Source organism: Myotis davidii, unplaced genomic scaffold (assembly GCF_000327345.1).
Source record: "Myotis davidii unplaced genomic scaffold, ASM32734v1 scaffold595, whole genome shotgun sequence".
Lineage (NCBI taxonomy): Eukaryota > Metazoa > Chordata > Mammalia > Chiroptera > Vespertilionidae > Myotis > Myotis davidii.
In genome coordinates, this window is record NW_006286790.1 from 1,179,322 (window position 1) to 1,198,826 (window position 19,505).

The 19,505-nt window shown below is 50.2% G+C and overlaps 1 protein-coding gene across 9 annotated transcripts in view; it reads left to right on the forward strand.

The window, feature by feature from the left end:
• The window catches only part of MSI2 (musashi RNA binding protein 2), a 393,393-nt gene extending 379,145 nt beyond the window's left edge, over nt 1-14,248 (forward strand). For 3 of the 9 annotated variants that reach the window (XM_006758685.2, XM_006758680.2, XM_006758682.2), the window contains 3 exons: nt 7,488-7,696; nt 9,635-9,707; nt 12,679-14,248. In XM_006758685.2, the coding sequence (XP_006758748.1) occupies nt 7,488-7,696; nt 9,635-9,676 (251 nt within the window). In that variant the 3' untranslated portion in view covers nt 9,677-9,707; nt 12,679-14,248. Of the gene's footprint in view, nt 1-7,487; nt 7,697-9,634; nt 9,708-12,678 lie in introns of those variants that run through there. The other 6 variants (XM_006758683.2, XM_006758684.2, XM_015560616.1 and 3 more) reach the window with 4 other exon arrangements.
• The last annotated feature ends 5,257 nt before the right edge of the window (nt 14,249-19,505 follow it).

Below are 19,505 nucleotides of genomic sequence, written 5' to 3' on the forward strand. Positions count from 1 at the left end.
CCCCCCAGGGCTGTGTGAGCAGCTGCTGGGCGGCTCAGTATGCACTTCATGGGGGCTGCTGGTTTCGGGCGGGTCTCTCCATCTGCTGCTCCTTGCAAGTTCTAACCTGCGTGGGTTTGGAATCTGAAACCTGTTAATTTAGAGAACAGGCAGCAGGATGTGAGTGTTAAAACACCACCTGGTTCAGCCAAATCATAAATATTTGTTTCCCGGGTTGGTTTCCCCTCGTCTTCCCAAGCACTTTAGAGGCTCAGGGCGGAGGCGCCGTTGAAACCCCCTGAACGGGGCCAGGCACCTCCCCTTTCATCTGAGACTGAAGACCTGGGCGGGGCAGCCTGCTGAGGCCCCTTCATTGGAGATGCCGTGGCCCCGGGAGACAGTTCACTCTGGCAGAGTGAGGGTCACACAGCCTCAGCCTCGCGTCGTGGCCTTGCCTTCCCTGGGGCCCCTCTCCCTTCATTCCTTAGACACATGCAAACAAGCTCTATCCCCCCGGACCCCTGGGTCTGGGAGGAATGGGAGCCTCACCGTGGCTCCAGAAAGTTCCTTCTTTGCCCTCATGACAAAAGCCTGGTTTCCTTGGCCACCAGGCCCAGGCCCTTCAAGGCTGCCCCATCTCCAGAGTGTCTACCGTTGGCCACCAGGTGAGGGGCCCGCTGATTCTGAGGAGGAGACACACCCACAGACCCAAATCAGGGCCCATCACAAAAGAGCACCGAGATGGGCAGAGAAGGAGCTGTTTCCTGTTGAGATTGTCCCTCAACCTAAAGCACATCGTCCCGGCCACAGAGCCTCCCAGGTGGGCCCACTCCAGCGTTCAGAGCCTTCTCCCCGCAGTGGTCTGAGTGGCGGTGGGACCTCCGGGTTCACCCTAACACGGGATGGGGGGGGGTGGTGTTACAGCCAGGCGGGAGTGAAGTTCTTGGTTCAGGGGAGTGAGATTTTCACCAGAAGCTTGGACCATTCTTCAAAGTCATTAGACCAGTGATGGCGAACCTTTTGAGCTTGGCATGTCAGCATTTTGAAAAACCCTAACTTAACTCTGGTGCCGTGTCACATATAGACATTTTTTGATCTTTGCAACCATAGTAAAACAAAGATTTATATTTTTGATATTTATTTTATATATTTAAATGCCATTTAACAGAAAAATCAACCAAAAAAATGAGTTCGCGTGTCACCCCTGACACGTGTGTCAGAGGTTCGCCATCACTGCATTGGGCCCAAGTCCGAGGGTCCGCTGTCCATCAAGTCCCCGCTGGAGAGACGCCAGCGTTAGCCGGCAGACACCGCATCAGCCAGCGCCGTCTGGAGCTGGTTAGGTTTTGAGAGAACAAACAGGACCGGCAGTCTTCGGAGACGGGCACCTCCGTAACCGACAGCTGGAGTGTTTATGTGACGCCGGCTTCCCTGTCAGCCAGCGAATGAGCAGACACTCCCTGTGAGTGCTGTGCCGGGTTTGCGATGAGCCGGGCATCTCTGGATTCGTCGAGACTTGCTGGTTCCCGGCCGGGTCTCTACCTCTCGGTGCCATATCTGTTTGGCTATGGAGACAGGGAGAAAGAAATATCATTGCCGTACTCTCCGCCTCCTTGCCCCGTTTTAGCGTCTTTCTTCTCTTTTCCTTCTGAAATAGACTTTCATCAGAGCTTAAGAAATTACTGTATATAAAATGGATTGTCCCTGCATCTGGGTCCCGGAGCTGGTTCGATTTTAATTGAGCGTGTCATACAGGGTTCCCAGGCTGCATGTAATTGCCGGCCCGCTCTATCTCCCCCTCCCACCTTCAGGCTAAGCTCCCGGAGGGTGGCGGGGACACAGTGGCCGGCCGGGCTGCTGGAGTGGACCCTCCCCTCCCCCTCCTCTGCTCGAGACCCACGGCGAGGTCTCTCCTTCCTTATCGGGAGCAGGTTTACCTTTTCATGGTGGCCTCTCCCGTTTGGTCCTCTGTGTGTTCACAGTGGCACTGCCTTCAGAGGGCACAGTAAGGAGACTGCGGAGTGGGGTCCCCAACTCTGTTCCCCTGGGGTGCACAGCTGCCGTTCTTCAGAGCCCCCACGTAAGGAGTGGCTGGCTGTGAAGAGGGACGATGCAGTCTCCACTGTTGACAGCCAGTTGGCATTCTGGACTCAGTGTCCACGGAGGCCCGGGTGTCGTGGGGGGAGAGGGGTGGGTGGCACTGGCTTTGGAGAACAGGGTCCCATGGGACCCTGAGCACCCACCTGTCCACACACCCTGCCCTGAGGGGTCCCTTGCTAATAGGGGAGACCGTCTCTGTGCCGTGGGGGTTTCAGTCGGGTGGAGAGAAGCACGATATGGACACGTCAGAGGTGAGTGTCGGAGGGACAGTGACTCTGGCCTCAGCCTATCAGCGTAGCCCCTCTGGTCATTCCTTGTTCAGTCAGTTTTTTAAATTCTCTAAAACAACAAACAAACGCCTAAAATCCAGTGTGATGCGTTAACACAGCCCCGGCCTCAAGAATATCACACGAGCTTACATTCCCAGTCCTCATTGTGTTGGGGGCTGAGGTAGGGAATGGGTCAGTACATCACCTTCTGAACTGGACCGGGAAGGACGGGCCGCCGTTGCATTTGCCCCGCTCTGAGCAGCACACACTCGGTCCCAGACATGCGCAGGGGCCGCCAGGGCCGCCTTCCCCGAGATTAAGCCTGGCAGCAGCAGATAAGTCACAAAGCAAATGACTGACGTTGTCTTGAGGGCTGGCCCTGCCCTTTGGGGAAATGTGAGACCCACCAAACCAGGACCTGGGTCCAAGGCTGGGACCTGGCAGGGCCCTGGCTTGTCTCAGGTATGTGGGCTGGGGTCATTGTAAGCATTTCCTTTCTCTGGGTCAGTAATCACCCCCTTTTCAGGGCTTAGAGCAGAAGTGCCCTCCCAGGGGTGCCCCTCGCAGCCTGAGCGCTAGCTTTCTGCCTCAGGCCCAGGGGCATTCATTAGGGGCCATACAGAAATAGCTGGACTCCCCTACCTTTCCTAGACCTACAGCCAGGCTGTCTGGACTCACTGCCCTCTCCCAGGACCGCCCTTACCCCCATGACTAATTCCACTCTCGGCGCAGCCCCTTCAGAGCCCACGTGGGCAGACTATGTGCCAGACGGAAGGCAGTCATCCCCCGGGCTTGCCTCCAAACCCCGAGGACAGAGGTGCCCCAGCTTTGATCTGCTAGTAAGTGAGGTCCAGCTGAGGGTCTAAGCCTGCAGGATAGCCCCTTGTCAAGGCCTCAGGAGTAAGATTCCCTGGCTTTCCTGGGTCAGAGTGTTCTTTTTTCCTGCCCGGGCCAGAGTTCCTTCTGTTATTCAATGCAAAATGCCCCCAACTTTAATTCAAACGTATTCCCTCTTGCTGGCCTCGGTGGGATTTGGTGTCCTTGCCTTCCTGCCCGCCATCCCCCGAGTCTTTCTGCAGGTCCGAGATGATTACATGCACCAGGTGGACGAATCGGATCCTTTTGTAAATCACCGCCTGCTTTGTATGGCAAGTGAATTGTATTTTCCTATATCAGATTTTCCCAAATCTGCACATAGTACCTGTTTTGTTGGGCTCTGCATATACCATTATTTCAAAAATAGGTGTATTTGCTTTAAACCTGACAAGTTACAGAGCGCTTTCTGTTTTTCCCGCCGAGAGTCAGGCTGACGAAGGCGGGCGGTACTCACAGACCAGGACGCTGGCCGGTGAGGGTCTGACCCCAAGGTCAGGGCCAGGGCCACACTCAGGTCTTCTGACTCCAAGTCCAGTGCCCGCTCCCCTACGTCACAGCTGCATCCCTGCGCATACCAGCTGGACAAATAAAGCACAGGAGGTGCTGGTGCACAGGGGTGAGGGGTGAAGAGGAGCTGCCCAGGATTAAACCACTACTGCGGGTGCTGCCAGAGCAGCCGATGGAGCAACAGCCCTTCTTCCCCACAGTGAGCCCCCAAACTACCAGCCCCGCCGGGGCAGGGCTTGGCCCGAGCCCTTAATATCACACCTTTTCTACAGAAATGCCAGGGTGTGTGCAAGACATTGCCCTCTTCTGAGACGGGAATCATAATGTCCCATATCTGAATCTCAGCGCTATTATTCAGCAACATGTACGGAGACCCTACACGCACACGCACACGCACACGCATACTCCACCAAGCCAGTAGCAAGGTGCCCTTGCCTGTTAAGAAAGACGTGCCACCCCCTTTTCCTGACTCGACTCTAGCGTGTGGGACCATTTCTGGCCCCTCAAAATGAGTCTTGGTGACTGGGGAGCGGTGCCCTCCACCAAGACAGAAAGCTGAGGTGCCTTCACAGAAAACACACCCAGGTCAGGACCTCGGCCTCGTGCTTTCTCCCCCTGCCTCTCCTCTCGAGGTCATAGCTTGGAGGGAGAGGGGTCCTCAGGTAACCCCCTTTCCTGTGGAGCCAGCCAGCGTTCAGTAGGAACTTCCCCAGAGAAGGAAACCACTTTGCCCCTAAGGCCTTCCCACCTGCACACAGAAACAACAGCTGCTGAGAAGTTTGCTTGCGAAGTGGCAGTCCCCCCTCTCCCCCAACAGCCAGAGCCCTTTCCCAGGATGCCTGGGACTCCGGAGGGCTTGTTTGGGGACTTTAACACACGGAGGGAGGGAGGGAGGGAATTGTTGGCTGGAACATGCGCACGTCTCCTCCATGCCCCCATCCATTGATGGGTCAGGTCCCACTGCCCAGAAGCCTGGAGAGAGGAGACCCGCCCAGAACTGGCTGCTTCTTGCCTGCGACTATGCCCAGTCGTCGCCCCTGGCTGGGGGACACCTGCAAGGTGGCTTTGAGATGGGCCTAGGGCATTGTGAGCAGCAAGTGTATGTGACAGTAGGGGGCTTGGGGTTTCAAAGCTGCGTTCTATACAGTGCCTTTAGTGCCACCTGATGGGAGATGGCTGAGCAGGGGAGGGGTTATACGGGCCTAGGAGAGCTGCTTATGGCCACATTTCCTTCAGGCCAACTCTTAAGCTGCAGGCCTGGGCACACAGGAGCGGGGGAGGCAGCCAGGGATGGGGAGAAGACCTGCAGCCCTCTTGTCTCTGAGCCAGTGGAGGGGGCGTTTCTGGACAGCATCCTTGTGTGGGCGCGCTGCATCCTGTCCCCGAGGCTGCCTCTGCCGGTGGATCCGTCTCTGGGTAGTTCTCCCCCTGCTGGAGGGAGCCGAGACCGCACGCTCCCTTCTCCCAGCCCAGCCTGCCCACTGTCTTCCTAGATCCTCATCTGCCAAAAAAAAAAAATCTATCCATCTTCCACTTGGCCCCCCCACCCCTAAAACAGAACAGGCTAGCCACTTGTTAGTTACTTGGCATAGGACAGGGGTCAGCTGCCTGGGTGACCCAGGAGTCCACGGTCTGCGCGCTCTCCACCTTCCCTAGCCCAGAGGAGAAAAAGTGTGTTCGACCAAGATAATTCTGCCTTTTGAACATCTCGGCTTGATACTCGCCTCCCTGAGTGAGAAGGGACAAATGTTATCTGCAAGCTTAATCTTCTGTATTCAGAAGCCCCGTCCCTTTTGTCTGCCAGAGCATTCCCAAATCAGCCACTTATTTGCTCTAAGCCTCTGTGATTTTTTTTTCTGTCTCTTTAACCTGTTCTTTTCATCAGCCAGTTCATTCATTTCTCGGCTGCAGCTTCCAAGGGGCCTCACGTTGGGGCCTCCTGCCCAGAGGGCATCCCAGGTAGCAGCTTCCCTTTTCTCTGCTGAGTCAGGAGCCAAGCAGCTTGGTTTGCTCTCTTTTGAATCTTCTTGTTCCCAGTCTCCTCCCGGTCTAGCTTGGGTGCTAGGTCAGCCAGTCTCTTCCCATCCCCGGTGACAGGTTGGTAAAAATCCATCCACTCCTGGCTTTTCCAGCCCCACCAGAAGCGGGGACTGCAGCCACAGGCCCCTGGGCAAGGCCATGACCAAGAGGGGGTGCACATGTCCTTTCCTTCTGCCATTGAGGGCAGCTGGCCACCGGGCAGAGAGGGGAATGCTGAGGGGGCAGGAGGGAGAAGATGTGGAGGAGGGGCCCCTTGAAGCCGTGGAAATGCACGGAGCCCAGATAGTCTGGTTCTTGGAGACAGGTTAGCTGTCACCCGGAAGTCGCCAGCCCGGGTCACCTTGAGCTTTAAAATCTATGAGAACTTAACTTTTGCAATTAAAAGAAAAAATGTTCCCCATTCTGGAAAAGAAAATGTTTAAGCTGCGAAGGGGACATGAAGATGAGACAAAATTAACCTGGTTGACGGCCGTGGCTCTCACTGGGGAGGGAATGACGGAATTTGGGGAGGTTAAGGGTGGGGGGCCCCAGGCTGTGTCTCCTCCTGCTCCCCATCACCCACCACTCTGGGGATGGGGGGCTCGAAGTCCCCACTTGCTGTCACAAAGGTACATTCCTAGCTCTTGTTGTCAGTCTGGAGTTTCTATCTGAAGAGAACTAACAGGAAGCAGGCATTTCAGTCAGATATGCTTTAGCTGTAAACTGGTTCAGTCAGGATGCTCTGCATTCATATTTCTGCCTTTTTTTTTTTTAAACAAAAGGAAAAAAACTTTAAATCCCCCCTTTCCTTCTACTGCAGGAGGTGAGTGTGTGGGTGTCCTGTAGACCACCATTGGCATTCACCCGACTTCAGCCCCAGCCTCCAGATTTGCCATCCCCACCCCATCCCCTCCCTCCATCCCCTGCTCTCCACCCCAGAAGGGAGCCCTCTGCCACCATCATTCCGGTTCTGTTGAGATGCCCCAACTTTCCATGACATATCCCATCCTCTGACCACGTTCAGTATGGACGACTTTCATGCAGGGATTATCAATGGGAGGGGTGGGTGGGGAGGGAGTAGCCAGTGGGGAGGGGGGAAGTGGTTGGGTGCGGGGATGGAGAATGGAGATCTTTTTTGTCTTTTTTTTAAAAAACAAAAAACAAAAAACACAAATTGTGATTTAATGGATCCAAAAACAAACAAAAAAAGAAAATGCGAAACAAAAACAAAAATCAAAACCCCCTCCCCGAAGATTTTTTTTTTCCTAGACACAAATTGCTTTGTTCCTGTCACGTTTTAATATCAATATTAACACAATGTGTAGTCTAAAACTAGTTCCTTTGTAGTTTGCATGGGATGTGAATGCTGTCTCAACGTGCCCAGACCTAGACAAGACTGCATGAGCATCAAATCAGACGTGAACAAAAACCTCTCTCTCTCTCTTCCATATATATCTCTATTTCTATTGTGATAACTTGGTGGGCAGTGGAGCACCCTCCGGTGGATTGCCGTAGTGTGTTGAATGATTGTTTTTTTATTCTCTATATTTTTGGAGCTCCGAGCTTCTTAGTAGTAGCCTGGGCTGAGTATTCTTGAGTCCCTGCTGATGTTTTCGCATGGCCTTGGTTGAGTGTTAGAAGTTGGGCCTCAGCTGTTTTTCTCGAGTGTTTGGCTTGTAATGACCGGTGCATGCCTGGCTTCTGGCCTCATACCCAGCTCTATTCTCTGCACACCAGTCCTGAATAGCTACAGTGCTCAACCGAATTTTGGCGCGCCCGCTTCCCCGGCAGGCTCCAACCCGGCGCGGCCCGGAGGCTTCCCGGGGGCCAACAGCCCAGGACCTGTCGCCGATCTCTACGGCCCTGCCAGCCAGGACTCCGGAGTGGGGAATTACATAAGTGCGGCCAGCCCACAGCCGGGCTCTGGCTTCGGCCACGGCATAGCTGTAAGTACCTTCCTTCCCCTGCCTTCCTGTCTCCTTCTTGCCCATCTTCTGTGGCTCATGGGGGAGGGTGTGCCGGGAAAGCCCAGAATTGGAAGCCAAGGAGAGGGTGGTGGGTCCCCATCCACCTCGTTTCAGCCACCTAGGGCTGAAGCTCCTCCATTCAGATGTTACCGGGGCACCTCTGGGCCGCGCCCCATGATGGAGTGGAAGGAGCGTGGGCAGGGCAGGTTCAGGGCACCACTCCATCACCTTCAGCCCATGCAACCTTGAGCCACTTAAATGACCCGCCACTGCCCTGGCTGCAAAACAAAAATAAGTGTGTCTCTCTGGGAGGACTGAGAATTCATGGGACTAGGGCAGTGGTCGGCAAACTCATTAGTCAACAGAGCCAAATATCAACAGTACACGATTGAAACTTCTTTTGAGAGCCAAATTTTTTAAACTTAAACTATATAGGCAGGTACATTGTTATTAACTTAACTAGGTTACTCCTAAGGCTTAGGAAGAGCCACACTCAAGGGGCCAAAGAGCCGCATGTGGCTCGAGAGCCGCAGTTTGCCGACCACGGGAGTAGGGTATGTCACCTGGTGGCACATAGTTCTCAGTATCGGCCCCTGGTCCGTGATCTCTGCCTGCTGGAGACTGTCACGTGGGCTGGGACCTCGGAGCTGTGGAGCCCCCACTGGAAGGTAGCAGCCTCAGTGGGTAGAGTCCCTCCCCAGGCCCCAGGTCCAGCGTAGGTGCGTGTGGTGCAGGCCCCTCCCCAGAAGGTTTCCTTTGCTAATGTTTCTTACAGTTTCCAGGTTCCAAGTAAGTTCCCACTTGTGTTCTTTAGCTGTGCCCTCCCCCCCGAGGCCCAATGCATTGATATTTGTATTGCTCTGTGGTTCTATAATCTGACTAATCCAGGCCATAGAAATTTGCTTAACAGATTTGCATGCTATTTTCAGATTGTATTGTTCTTTCCCTCCCGGTGTGTGTGAGCATGAATGTGCCTGAGCCCACTCACTCCTGTCCCTTCCATTTGGAAAACGAAATCAGCCAACCTCTACCCTGGCCAACCTCGGCCTCTGGGAGGCCGTTTGGCTTGGAGCTAAGATGGGAGTGTCTGCTGTCCCAGCTCCTGTCCTTGTCGTGAGAGCCCTGCCTCACGGGCTGCGCTGGGGAGAACAGAGCAAGTGCAGACAGTCTGGGGCACCAGGGCCTCTGAGTTCCTGCCCCCCGATTGCAAACACACACACGCGCACACACACACACACACACACACACACACCGTTTCCCATCAGCCCTGGCCTCTGTGGCCTGGGTCCTTGTTCAAGTCCACTCCCAAGCCAGTATCACTTAAGTCAGTTGATGGATGCGTCAGAACCCCTCAGATGAGCTGTAGGACCCAATCCAAAGTACTGTTGTTCAGCTGAGAGCTGCATCAATGTGGGAGACTCTCACCAGGTAGAACACAGCTCATTCCCATTCTCAGCACCCAGAAACACGGGCCCTGTTTGTTCTTGAACACCAGGCTCTCTCTGACCTGTGTGCTGTGCTGGTTTTCAGAAATAACCACATTGCATCGCCTTTGGTCTGCACAGGATTTGCTTTCTCCCCAGCTGGAGCCGTCGGGAGTCCAGAGACACTGTTATCTTTGTCCTCCCAGGGGTTCAGGGCCACAACGCCTCTCATTTGGGGCGTGACCCCCCCGTTTCCCATCACCACCCGCCCCTCTGAATCTGGCTCTCGATTTTTCCCTGGGCACACAGACAGGCGTGGGGCGGGGGCGGGGCCGGCGGGGTGGGATCCTGGCCCTCATGGCACGGTGTCTCAGAATTACATATTCATGCTGGCAACCACAGTCTAGTCCCAGACATCATTTCCTTTCCCAGAATATGACAATCTGTTCCCATGTATAGCGTGCTGATGACCTTAACAATTGTGCAATTTTAGGGACCTTTGATTGCAACGGCCTTTACAAATGGATACCATTGAGCAGGTGCTTTCGTTGCCATCTCACTCTGAGGTATTACTTCTCTGCCATACGTCTCCGCCCTGCCGGGCGTGTCCGTACCGCGTGCGCCCTGGGCATGCAGTACGCACGGGCCCGGTCTCATCACATCCATCTCTCTCCTCTCTCTGGACCTTTCTTGGAGGGGTGGGGGTAAAAATAATCCAATCTTTGAATCTTTCATTCTTTTCTTCCGCTTTAATCATGACGCCCCACACACACTTTTTTTGTTTGACTGTCTTTGTTTCTCGGTTTGGTTCTTTTGCTTCCTTTTCTCCATCTTCCCCACCCCTCATCTTTCTTTGTCTTCAGATACAATCAAGAGTGTGGGAAACTGGAAGGCGATCACATGTTGTGCCCGTCCCAGGGGAGTGGAGGCAGGGACACGCGGGGCTCCTGCCATCATGTCACGCTCTCATTTGAAAATGAGAACCTGCCATTCTGGGGGGAAGACCAGGAAGCCAGAGGGGTGCTCTCAGGAAGCCAGTGCGCCCTGCGGCAGCACGTTGGTTTGGGGCCTAGGGACGTGGGTCTTTCTCTCGGGAGGAGGGAGGTGAAAGCGAAGTCTGGAAGGGGGTCCCACTCAGAAAGCCCCAGTCGGGCTGAGCGCCTGTCACTCCCGGAGTCGGGACGGAGGAGGAGCCAGGCTGGAGGTGGTTGTCACTGGTTTGTGGTCCGTAGGATTCCTCTCTCGTAGAGGGGGGCCAGGCTGAGTTGAGCTCCATAAATTTCTTTTGGATTTCTCTAACGTTGCTGCTAAGGAATCACCTCAACTAACTCAACTACCTCTCTTAACCCAATAAACCCCGTGTGTGCAGCCCTCGCCTCCACGGCCGTTAGAGCACTGACCCAGCCATGGTGGAGCCGGAGGCCACTAACAGTGTGAAGGAGAGCCACGCACCACTAACGAAGCTGAGGTTGGGGCCCCAGAGGGAGGCAGGGTCCTTTGAGCTCCAGGCAGACCGAGAGATCCGGGAACTCTGGGGATTGAGGTGGCTCCAGCCCTCTGTGGTCACATGACCAAGGGATTACACAACCATCAGGTGCAGCAGATCCCTGGGAGGCCCGGGGCTGGGGCTGCCAGCCCTCCTGTCCCTGGTAAAGGAGGGTGGTGCAGGGCTTCTGGCCACGCCTCCCAGGCCACCCCAGCCTTTCCAAGGGGCGGGGGGGGGGGGTACGAGAGCGGGGGGTCGACCAGATGGCCCGGCGGGGACTTAGTCTCTGACGGCTGATTGGCTGCGGTTCTTTTCTTCCGCTTTAATCATGACGCCCCACACACACTTTTTTGTTTGACTGTCTTTGTTTCTCGGTTTGGTTCTTTTGCTTCCTTTTCTCCATCTTCCCCACCCCTCATCTTTCTTTGTCTTCAGATACAATCAAGAGTGTGGGAAACTGGAAGGCGATCACATGTTGTGCCCGTCCCAGGGGAGTGGAGGCAGGGACACGCGGGGCTCCTGCCAGGCCTCCCCCAGGGTCCCGGGGAGCTGACCTCGTGGGGGGACCTTTCAGCTCCCCAGAGCTCCTGGCCTCAGACAATGGGGTTTCCTGCCGTCAAACAGCCAGACTTCACCTTTGAGTGAAAAGAAAACATTTTTTCCAGTAACTACTGAGTAATTATCCAGATTACCGCTCGAAAAGCAAATTAAATTAACGATATCACCTGCGTAACGTGGGCTTGGATCCCTGCCAGTTTCCTAACCTTTTAAACTGAGCTCGAGTTAATTAAACATTTTTTAAATCACTTTGACGGGCCATGGAAGGGGTGGCGTGAAGGAGAGGGAGGCTGGGGTCTTGGATTTCTCTAACGCTGCTAAGGAATCACCTCAACTAACTCAACTACCTCTCTTAACCCAATAAACCCCGTGTGTGCAGCCCTCGCCTCCACGGCCGTTAGAGCACTGACCCAGCCATGGTGGAGCCGGAGGCCACTAACAGTGTGAAGGAGAGCCACGCACCACTAACGAAGCTGAGGTTGGGGCCCCAGAGGGAGGCAGGGTCCTTTGAGCTCCAGGCAGACCGAGAGATCCGGGAACTCTGGGGATTGAGGTGGCTCCAGCCCTCTGTGGTCACATGACCAAGGGATTACACAACCATCAGGTGCAGCAGATCCCTGGGAGGCCCGGGGCTGGGGCTGCCAGCCCTCCTGTCCCTGGTAAAGGAGGGTGGTGCAGGGCTTCTGGCCACGCCTCCCAGGCCACCCCAGCCTTTCCAAGGGGCGGGGGAGGGGCAAGGCTGCTCCCAGCCCATCCTCTATCCCACTCTGGGACTCAGGTTCCACAGAAGGAGGAAATAACCAAGAGAATGGAGGTAGCATCCTGCCGCCCCCCGCCCCCGCCCTCCGCACCTCCAAAATGGATGAAGGGAGCCAACTGAGCCATGTGGCTGCACCAAAAGGCATGCTCAGTGCCATCTCCCACGGGGCCAGGCCCATCCGTTCAGGGAGCCTCAGCTATCACGCCCATGACTCCCGGGCCTGTTTCTATTTATTTCCTGTAACCAAAGCTGGCTATTCATTGTGGATGTTTTCATCGTGTCCTGACCTTGATCCCTAGGAGTCTGTTTAGTGGGCATTTGCATTTTCCGTTCTGGGCCGTCATTGATGGGTCGTTGATAAAGGCAGGCGTTTTTCAAACTTGGTGGCCTTGAGAGCAGAGCTTAACCAGAGAAAGCCTTGCTGGTCGAGTGCAGTTCACCAGTCCAGCCCACAGCCAGCAGGACCGCATGGGCGGGCCACACTTCCTGCCATCCCCTCCGGGGCCCACAGCCTGCATCCAGCCAGCAAAGCCAGTCCACACGCTGCCCTGCCCCAGCCTCGGGGCTTAGTGTCAGGTTTCCCAGAGCTGTGCCCCCAGCACGCTGTTAGCGAGGCCAGTTTCAAGCATGTAGTTGGAATAAACCGGATACTTGCCTGACACTTCTTCTTTCTCCCCCCCCCAACCCCACTTTTATGTTCTCTTCGGGCACCCCGACCTTCCGTACCCTGCAGAGCATACCTGGATGTCCAGGCAAGACTGGGCGAAGTTTCTGAGTGGCCCTTTGTTTAGGTGATGTCATCAGACCTGGACCCCCACCAGCTTCACTCCCCATCCCAACCAGAGATGGCTCGCTTCGGATCGAGGGTTGACACATCTCATCATCTCACGAGTCTGCTGTAATATAAGACAACAGCTTTTCAATGTGTATATAACCCATGATTTTGGTTTTGTTTTGTTTTTGTTTTTCTTGATGGTTTCCCTTCCCCTTCTCTCTTGCCCCTTCTCCTTTGAAATCTCTTTGAATCACATTTAGTAGTGATTTTGACTTAGTCCAGTAGTCATATAGCTTTAATATCTAGTTAAAAGCTAACCATAGTATAATTGTTATATTAAGGTATTTTTTTCTTTAAAAAAAAACTTTTTTTGCTTGTTTGGATTCTGTTCTCACTTTTAAAGGATGCTGAGATGGTAATATTACTCTCAATATTTTGGTACCAATTCTGAGACTGTATGGATTTCCAGGTGCAACTTGAGCGCGCAGGGGGAAGCGCGGGCGCGAAGTGTGGAGGGGGGCGGGCACTGGCTTTCCACTTGCGCTGTCCGAGGAGTGAGATGCAGTAGGCTAATCACAGACTGCGCAGTTCTTTTTGGTGATGTCTCTTTGTTAACCTAAGTATATCTATTTTCGGCAATAAGGTAAGGATGACCATGTTTCGAGTGTCCTCCTTTTCTATAAGTGCTTTTTTTCTGTTAAAAGAGGTGATATAAGGTTTTTTGAAATTGTGACTTCTAAAAAAAAAAGAAATGTTGTAAATACAATTCCATTAACTACATAGAAACTATTAAGAAAGAGAGAATCAAAAATATTTTTGTGAGGGAGTCGGTCCCAGGCAGCTCGATGCTCGGCGGCGGGAGGAGGGGATGGAACCAGAACCCAGTCAGTTGCTGAGGCTGAAGAACACCCAGCTGCCAGGACGACCCCGGGAAGAGTTGGAACACTGTTTAGCTCCTCTTGTCTGTGTGATAGACTCGATTAGTGTCATACCAGCATATTAACCTCTCGTCTGTGCACAGCTTCAAATGTAACCGTCTAGTTAGATTTTTATTTAAAATATGAAAAACCGCTTTTCCCAAGACGTTTTTTAAAAACAAAGCTACAATTTTAATATTTAACATATTTAAAGTTTCAAAGCACATCTGTTTGGCTTGGGTAGGGAGGGGTGGGGAGACATCCTTTTTCAGTCTTAATTTTTAAATATTTGATCATTTTCTATTGTCCAATCATTTCAGCACCTCTAAAGGGCCCTGGGACACTTGGCCTCTCTTCTCTTCACCCCCCCCCAACGTCCCTCACCCGCCCCCAGCTCTGGGGCCCCCAGGCCAGGAGTGTATAAGCCTGCATTAATGAAACCTTTTCTCCATTCACTTTCTATTTACAAATTAGGAAAGCAACCTTTCGGTTTATATATTATTTTTAATACCTCAGTGCTGCAAGTATCACCAGAGAGGCTATGGAAGAATTTTTTTTTTTAATTTATTGTAGATGTAAACAGAATTTTAAAAATAAAAAGTATAAACATCGCTGCACTGTGACTGGTGGGAAAAACTGACAGTTTCCTGTTTGCACATGTTAACATTTGGCTGTTATAATATATGGTCCTCGGTTGGGGAAAGATACTTATGATGAAGGATATTTTTTAATTTAACTTTTTTTTAATATTGGTAATAGGTCGGCAACAGCAACTATAGAAGTACAACTCAATAGATGGCATTAAAACATATTGTAGTGTGGATATATATTTTTTTCTTTTTTAAAATGTGATATTGCCGTTTTATTAATATTTTTTAAATTGTTACGTTTATAAATTTGGTACTTAAGGCACAGCCAGTATGAGACACTGAACGCGACATTTATTATAAAGAGCTGCTGCACTCCTATTTTTATAAATTTTACTAACAAAGTAGACTAATGTAGACATTCACAGACACGGTAGGGCAAATGCATCTTCAAACGAAAGGCTCCAAAATGCTCACTCAGAAAGAAAGAAAAAAAGAGCCTTCTTTGATTCCAATTAAACAACAACAACACTTAAACATAATCATGTTATTTGTTTTTCCAATAAAATGTTAGGTTGTTCGGTGAGATTTGGGGGAGGGGTTTGTTTTTCTTTCGATTACCAAACAACCAGGTTAAAGTCAAAAGCTGGGCGCTTTTAAAATATCCAAACTTGTTCAAGTAATAAAATAACAAAATAGACATTTTATTTAAGGAAAAAAACAAAACACAAACAAAACAAGAAGAGACAGTAAATTCCCAGAAACTCAGTGTCTAGACTAGGGAATTGAATTACTGTTTTGTCCATGTTGGTGATGTACTGTACTACCCTGCCTTTCTCTGCATCCCCACCACCTCACAGGAGACTCTTTGTTGATCACTGTCTGTTAATAATGTATAAAGTGGCTATCTTGTAAGCGTGCTGTCCTGGTACTAGTATAGTGACTTTTTTTCTCCTCTTTCTTCTAGTACATATTGATAGGTATAATGTAATTAAGGTTTAAAAATTTAGACATAGTTATTCAGATTTAGGACCAGTAAGGATAGAACTTTCTCTTATTTATGGAAAAAAAAAAGTTAATAATTTGGGGGCAGTTTATTCCTTTTAATTTTTTTTTTTCGATTTCAACTTTTCATTTTATTTCTTGCTGATCTGATGTGGTTTCAACTAACCCAAGGTCTCACGATGTTCAAATGCCGGCAGACTCCACGGCGTTTTGTAGATTCCCACCCACCCCACCCCGCAACTGTGAAGGGGTGTGCCATACTACCTTAAATGCTAATGCTAGATATGCAAAACTGGATTTTTTTAATTTATTTTTTAAAAGAGGGAGGCATGGTATATTAAAATGATTTTACTAAGAGAAAAAAAAATATTTTTTTAAGAATGCTCAGAAGAAATTGATAATCTGTGTGAATATGTTTTAGATGTTTATAATACCTTTTGAAGAGACCCAGTAGCCCATAGCACAAATCTCGTGGAAATCCGATATGTTTTAATGTGGCTACCTAGGTTAGGGTTCACGTTAGTCCCCCCCACTCATCTAGAAGTCCATTTTGAAAGGTTTTTGTAAATTTCGTTCGCACTGACGTTCAGCCTCGTCTTCGTTTCAATCAAGCCCTGTGGCGAACATGGGAACCACCTTTCGCCTTCCCTGGGGGAGAAACCCAAACCCTCTTGGCCGATGGCTTTTCCCCGGAATCATAAAACCGCCACCGGGTGACTTTCTGGCTTCCAGATCCATCTGCCTGGGACCCCCAGGCTCCTCTCCTTCCAAGCAGAGGAGAGTGAGGGGCAGTAGCTCCCGGACCCATTCCTGGTTCCACCGGGGATGACCCAGCGCGGGGTCCCCCCCGCCGGGGCTGTCGCACACCTGGTCTGTGGCCTTCCTCACACCCCCGGGAAAACCGAACCGCCTCTCACTCCATCCCGGGCGCTCACTGGCTTGATTCAAACGAAGCCCCGACAGGCCTTTGCGTTTCTATCCTTCATAACCTTCATCTTAATTTGAACTCTTAGCTTGGACTTTAAGGTAGCATGGCTCTTTTGCTGTCAATTTGATGTTTCACAGCACAGCAATTCACAGCCAGTGAATGTTACACACATCTTGCTAGACTAGTATAAAAATCATTGGGTAATTGTTGGTTCTAATGACCTGAAAGGTGTTTAGTTTTTGTTTTCAGTTTTATTTTTGTTTTGGGGGGGAGGGGGTCCTTTTTTCTTCTTCTTTTTTTGGTTGTTTTTCATTTGGGGATTTTGGAAGAAAAAAAAAGATTTGTTTGGGTTCCAAATAGAAAAACAAAACCTGTTTTTGATCTTTAGTGCAAACGAGGGCTAGGGACTTAGCCACCACCACACTGCTTCATTCTGCCATTCACTCACTGCAGCGTCATCAAAAATAAAGCAATATAGTTTACTACATGTTTTATTGAAGGTCAGCCATGCTTTCTGTATTATATTGCATATGAAATTGTTTACAAAAGAAACACTAACTCATACTTCTCTTTATTGGTTGGGAGTGGCATGCAGGGACAGAGGGAGCCTGGGGATGGGTGGGGAGGGGAGAATTTTTTTCTGAATGTGCTTCACCAGCCAGGCTGCCTCCCAAGGAAGACAAAAAAGCAAGGGGGGGCCAGAGGGACAGACGCAGGCCAGCACATTGAAGAGAGACACTGGCGGGCTCCCCCACCCTCACCCTAAGCAGAAAAGCAGCAGAAGTCAGCTCAGCCCAGACCTGGGCACAGACACTACACAAGGAAACACCACCTTACGTTAAGCAATACTTTAATACTGTAATATGTTTGTTTTCTTTTCTTTTCCTTTCCTTTCTTTTTTTTTTTTAACAACAAAAAAAAAGTAAGTAAACTAAGACACAAAGAAATCTACATAAACCCACCCCTCTGGGGAAGCAACCTTAATCCAACCGCTCGCTCGGCTATCAAAAATAATCAGAATGTATTGTCTCAGACAGGATTTCATTCCCGGGAGGCGGGCAGGAGGGGGCGGGGAGGGGGACTGGGAGACAAGTCCCAGAGCCCCCCTAGAAGGCGCTACTGTACCTGTACATACTGAACCATCCGTGTGGAATCTGTGAGTGTCCTCTTGAGTAGCGTGGGCTAGCCAATCTGCCGTTCACGGTGTGTTGTAAACTCGGAATTCCATATGTAATAGGATGCAAGTCTAAGCGTTTCATGTGGACATAAATGTATCTAAATAAAACTTTCCCTAGCACTGTGGCTGACCTCACCCTTACTTTTATACTTTAGTATGAAACTGATGACAACTTTGGTAGTGAGTATTTTTTTTATATATATACATATATATGTATCTATATATATATATATCTCAAGCATCTTTCAGGTCTTTGTGTGTGGCTTTTCTTAAAGCCCTGTTGTAAAAAATTACTATGTGGATGGCAGTCTCTCACATCACAGATGTGGAAAGTATAATTTTATATTTGTATTTTCAAATAAATAAGTTTGTGAAAGGTTTCCATCCTCTACTGTGGTCCAGAAATCAATGTGTTTGTCTGACAAAAAAAAATAAAATAAAATAAACTGTTTTGAACAGAGTTGTTTGGTGTTCTTTCATTTACAGAGTCCAGGAGAGCTGTGTTTGGGGGGGGGGGGGGCGGGGAGTCACCAGTCACACCCACCACCCCTCCCCCTCAACAAGGCTGTGGGTTACCCAGTTCTGTACCCCTCGAGTTAGGGGTCCGGGAGGGTATCAGGAAGCCTGGCCTTTACCCTCAAGAGTTTAAAGTTTTGCCTCATGGAGAGAATTTTGTAGAATGACAAAAGTAAAGGTGTAGAAATAGATCATCTGTGATACTCCCACCTTCTGGCTATCAATAAGTGAGAGAAGAGGAAAGAACTGAGAGAGTTTGTTGAGGGCAAATCCTAAGACCTGGTGGTAGCAGTCAAGCCATTCTCTGAATCAGGGGGATTCCTTGGCCTTTAAGCCCTGGAGATAATGAGCCAGGCTGAGAGGTGGTAGAGGTAAAGCGTGGGCCTGAGAGTGTCCTGGGAGCTGCTTCCTCGAGGCCTTGGGTAAAGCTCTAGGCCCCAGGGCATGGCCTTCTCGGGTCTCCCCTCCAGTTTCCTGTCCCCTGCCCGTTCCAGCTTCATCTTATGGGCCAAGAGGAGAAGTTGGAAGGTGTCCGTCCTTACCTGAGTCAGGAGACAGGAGAATTGGGTCCCAGGATCACATCTTGTGTGTGAGGCATCAGCACTTGTCAGTGTCTTGTTACCTTGTTTAAGGACAAGAGAGTCCCATCCCTGCTGCCCCACAGAAATTCCAGTAAAAATCCTCACCAGTTTTGTTTAATTTTTTTAATTCTCAAGTTTCACAAATGCCCTCAAAATAGCAAGAAAAGTATTAACAAGGGTAATGTAGGTTATCGGGGTTACTGGATATGAAGACTTACCCAAGTCACTTTGCTCTCAACGGAGTGGCAGAGGAATAGAAAAAGACAGGTAGATTGACCGGATCAGTAGGAGAGAATAAATAATCTAGAAATAGAAAAACAGGTGCTCCCTTCGATAGCTCAGCTGGTAGAGCGGAGGACTGTAGAAATAGAAAAACAGGAATTTAATAAGTATGATAAATACATTGAGTAGATTCATTTCATTGATAAAGGGTGGGTTACTGAACATATGGTACAAGCGCAACTGTCTTTCCAGCTTAAGAAAAATAAAAGCCGACTTCCAACCTACATTATTCATAAAAATAAATTCCAGGTAAATTAAGGATTTAAGTGTAAAACTTAACAGAAGTCTTGCAAGAAAATCTATGCCATTCGTGCAACACAAAGCTTTTAACTAAAATCAGAAACCCAGAAGCTATAAAAATATATCTGATATAAAGACATTATGATATTAAAAATACTTAAACTTTACATATGGCAAAGAAACTTAAATATAAGGAAGATCAATCAATGATAGATTGGGGGGAATATTTGTAATGCAGAGGACATACTATGTACAGAGCTCTTAGAAAGTGACAAGACAAAGGCAGCCCAGTAGATAAACGGGCAAAGGATAGGAAGAGGTGACTATGGGAGAGCCAACCCAAAGGGCTCAAACTCTGAAGCATGAAAGCATGCTCAAATTCACAATACAGTGGGAAATTAAAATTCAAGCCACACTCATCAACCTGGCAGACAGTGGGAAGATACTACCAGTTGCTATGAGGAAAAGGGAGCTCAGATATTGCTGCTAAAACTGGTGTTTTGGTCGTTTTGGAAAGCACTTAGCCAACACTGGAAACATGAGGGACATACC